General features: G+C 39.9%; 1 protein-coding gene across 1 annotated transcript in view; it reads right to left on the reverse strand.

Annotated features, from left to right (window-relative positions):
- The window catches only part of LOC104525374 (plexin-C1), a gene marked incomplete at its 5' end in the record, with an annotated part of 32,766 nt that extends 29,408 nt beyond the window's left edge, over positions 1-3,358 (reverse strand). Inside the window, 2 exons of the mRNA XM_010168515.2 lie at positions 2,848-3,039; positions 3,152-3,358. Coding sequence (XP_010166817.2) covers positions 2,848-3,039; positions 3,152-3,358 — 399 coding nt within the window. The remainder of the gene's footprint in view (positions 1-2,847; positions 3,040-3,151) is intronic.
- Between the last annotated feature and the right edge of the window lie 793 nt (positions 3,359-4,151).

The raw sequence follows: 4,151 nt of genomic DNA on the forward strand, positions 1-4,151 counted from the left end.
ACAATAGATGTACAACATTCCCCAACAGCCACTGGGCTTGTTAAAGGCAGGACATTAACTCTTAGGAATACACGAAAGTGCTGAAGTCTGCCAGATGACAAACTGAGGCATTCACCACTGATAATTATGGCAGAAGAAATTTCACAAAGGAAAATCTCAAAGAGGACTCTGAAGGCACATAAATAAAGGGTAGCTAAGACTATAAACAGACTAGAACTAAAAATACACTTTGAAACAGAAAAAGAATACCACCAAGTTCCAGGGACAGAAGTGAGCCTGAGATAATTGAAAAGGAGAGTTGGGTTGAAATTATTCTGGGTTACAGCAGGGAAGGCAGAGATCTGGTGATTTCAATCACTGGCTTGTCACAGGAGGTGAGCAGCCAGGGCAGCTGGACTGGATAGTCACATCGCAGCTACATGGACATGAGCAAGCAAAGAAACCCCACAGGGCTGGAAGGACACAGCCTTCATATTTCTGGGGCTACAAAGAACAGAAGACAAAGCAGACCTATTTCCTCCATCAAATAAACCTCCATAAACCTCCTCGGTTGTTTATGTGTTTACACAGTTTGTATACAAAGTACTTTCTGTCTGAGCTTTCCTAGGATCCCATTTGCCTTTTCTAAGGCTGCAATATCTTGGTGAGTAAATATATTAATCATCCCGTGACTAATATTGCCTTTCTCCACTTGGCATGTCTGACCAAAGCACTCCTAAAGCAGAAATTTGTTACTCACCCCTCCTTATTGAAAACTGAGGCAAAGCATTAATTTAATTTTCTGTTCATACTCAGATTATCTTTAATCTTCATCATAACCTTCCTACTCAGTGGCCCCATTTCTTTCCTTATCTTTTATTTATCTTGCTTATGAATCACAGGCTAAATAAGGTACACCTGAATTCATCTGATTCCTATTCCTAAATTCATTTCATTCTTCCTGCCTGACATTATAAAGCCTCCTCTGGACTGGGAATGCCTCTGAGCTTTATGTCATCAGCAAATGTTATTAGTGCATGCTTTATTTTGGTGCTCAAGTTACTAGTGATATTAAATAATATCTGTATGAAAATCAACATTGCCCAGAGTCAGCTCCCCATACACAGCATCCAGTTTTTCTAATCTCTAGTGCCCTCGTAATCACTCTATTATGTAGTTTACTGAATGACTTCCAGGTTCATGTGATCTACTGTTTTTTTATGGTTGAGGAAATCACTCATCTTACCAAATAAAGATATCTAGGATAATCTGCTTTTATTAAAAAGAAGTTAACAATTATTCCATTTTCCATTTACCTCCAGGTCTTTCCTGAGTCCCTCATTCAAAACACATTATAAAGCTTTACACAGAGTTAGGATTAAATCAGCAAGCCTCCATTTACCTAGTTGTTTTTTTTTTTCTTTGAAATATTGGTTTTATATTTGCTGCTCTCCAGTCATACAATACTTCTCCTGACTCTACAGTTTTATTTTAAATCTTTCCTAAGTCTACAATATCATGCAGCAGTTCTTTCTCAGTGTTGTGATGGGAATGATTCTGTTCCAGCTGTCTTGAGGCCCTTGATCAATCTCAATCTTGCTTCTGTCACAAGAATGGCATTTTCTTCTTTGACACCTCAATTCACACTGATCATCCTGTCTTTGACCTCACACTCAACATCCTCTTTTTTCCTGAAAACTAAGGCAAGAGATACATTTATTCTTGAGCCACACCTATCTTTTATACCCAGCTTATCTTTTCTTCAGAGTGGCCTTACTTCTATGATGATTTATTTAGAAGATTGAAAAAAACACATGATGATTTCCTACTTTTATTCTTTCCTTGATGTTAGAAAAAATTATTCTTAAGGTACCAGAAGTGAAATGTTATATTAGAACTATTGCATCTGACTTGCCTTAGCAAAGTGGTGACCTTTCTATGACAGTCACTCCTATGAAACATGCAGGATGAGCATGTGATATTGCAAGGCAACATTAATATTTAAATGCAACACTAATCTCAGAAAGACTTTTCCATGCCGTAACTGGCTGAGATGGCAGGATCCACAGATGGAGATCAGTTAACAGTGATATGAAATTGAGAATAGCTTCGTTAATCTTTACTATAAGCCATATGCCTTGAAGTCAATAGAATTATTTCAGTTTTACACCACCATACACTGCAATAAAAGTCTGGCATTTTTCTCCCTCATAAATGGTGATGATTGCATTTTAAAAAATTCATATCTTCATCTTATTCATGGAGCAAATATCTTAAGCTGCCATTTAGCTTTGACATCCATGCTAATGTTCTTACATGTGGAGCAGGCGTTGTGCCATATGTTCATAGCATTTTGGCCTCCTTCATAGTGCACATGGAATTTCATCCCCTTTTTCATACAGAAATACCTTCTCTTCTGTCTCAGTGGTGATCCCCATGCACCCCATCTACTTTAGTGGGAAAAAGCGAACTGGAGGACACATCCTTTTCCTCATGGCCATACTGCAGGAGCAGATTGCTTATAGATCTAAGATGAGGGGCTCTCCTGGAGCCAGTGACACCTTATCGGTGCTGTGCTGCAGTCAGAGGTCTGACAAACTACTGCTCTCCTGGAGCTCAGCAGCAGTGAACTCAGCTTGGGTTGCAAAGCCTACCTCTGACACTTCTGCTAGTGGTACCTAAGTTAGGCAGGCATGCTTACATGTGAGGAAGATAACCAGACTACCATCTACCAGGAGAACAAAAAATGCATCCAGCTTGTCCCTCTATAGAGAGCATTAATGACCAGAGCATTAATGCTACATTGTACTACATTTGCATAAACATTCAAGCATTGTTAAACTGCAACAAAAAGGGAATTCTACTTACAAAAACTTTCACTGTGGAAAAGTCAATCTTGTCTGTTCCTTCCCTTTTGTATTTGCACAGTATGGTGCTACGATCTGTTTTTTTGGTAATATTTTGGACGCTGAACCATATCTTTTTGGTCTGTGCACCGCTCATATATGACAGATAAACATCTACCTCAGTTTTAGAAATATTCAAGTTGTCATTTTCTTTCTAAATGGAAAAAAGTGAAGATAATAACCAGTCACTAAATACAGTAAGAAACAAAATGATCCCCAACAACTATTTTAAATAAGGAATTACAGGTTATTACTTTCAAACTTACATATATTTTTAATTCCAGATCAGGATCCAGTTCAGTGTGTAGCTGGTAGTTAATGAACACTGGGTCAGGGTGATAGTGTAATTTGACACATGGTATAAAGGTAGTTTCCACTTTTAACATCATATCAACAACTTTACCCTCTGCTGCATGGCTCAGGCTTGGTGTTAAATAATGATATTCAGATTCATTTCCAGGACACTTAGAGACCTAGAAATGCAATAGCAAAGCTGTAACAATCATCAAGTACTCAACAATGGGTACAATTACAAACGGGCATACTCAAAATCATCTTAAAGTCTTCCTGACTTCACAAAGGTACCTGGTAAACCTCTTCTCTGCGATCAGGGCTCCATGTAGAGCACCTGGGAAGTTTCTGTGCTGAACCTGTGTCTACCTTTAAACAAATTCATCACACACTCTGCATGCTGCTTTGAGGCTGACTGCACACTGTTAAGGCAGCTGTTTTCTGCAGTGAGACAGGAATAGTGACAGTGATTTCTCCTTCCTTTCCCTCAATGCAGGTGACAAGAGAGGAGCAGGATGAGCTCCTCAGCAGGCCTGGGCATTGGCTCTCCACAGCTTAACTCCTGATAGAGGAGAGTTGTTACAGTCACCCCACTGGTTATGCCATGAAGTGGTGCTGCTGTCTTCTGGTGTCTGGGCTGCAAGTCCAGCAGGCAACAGGGTACCCACCTCCTCACAGCCTAAAAGGAAGCATTTTGTCCCCAAATCAGCTGTAGTCTCCCACCCCTTGCTGAGGCAGTGGCACCATTTGGGTTCCCAACACAAAGCAAGAAAGAAGTACACCATCCCCTCTTCCAACAGACCCATATATGGAGGCTGGGGGGGCTCAAAAAGGACAAATTTGGAGTAAGTCTCTACAGCATAGAAAAAAGGCTCAGGGAATTATGCAGGAGAGTAGCTTACGTGTATCCATGATGCTGTACTGAGAATGTGTGCAACTGTAATCCTACAAGTATCACAGAATCACAGAATATTA

This window comes from Antrostomus carolinensis, unplaced genomic scaffold, assembly GCF_000700745.2.
Source record: "Antrostomus carolinensis isolate BGI_N321 unplaced genomic scaffold, ASM70074v2 scaffold16435, whole genome shotgun sequence".
Classification (NCBI taxonomy): Eukaryota; Metazoa; Chordata; class Aves; order Caprimulgiformes; family Caprimulgidae; genus Antrostomus; species Antrostomus carolinensis.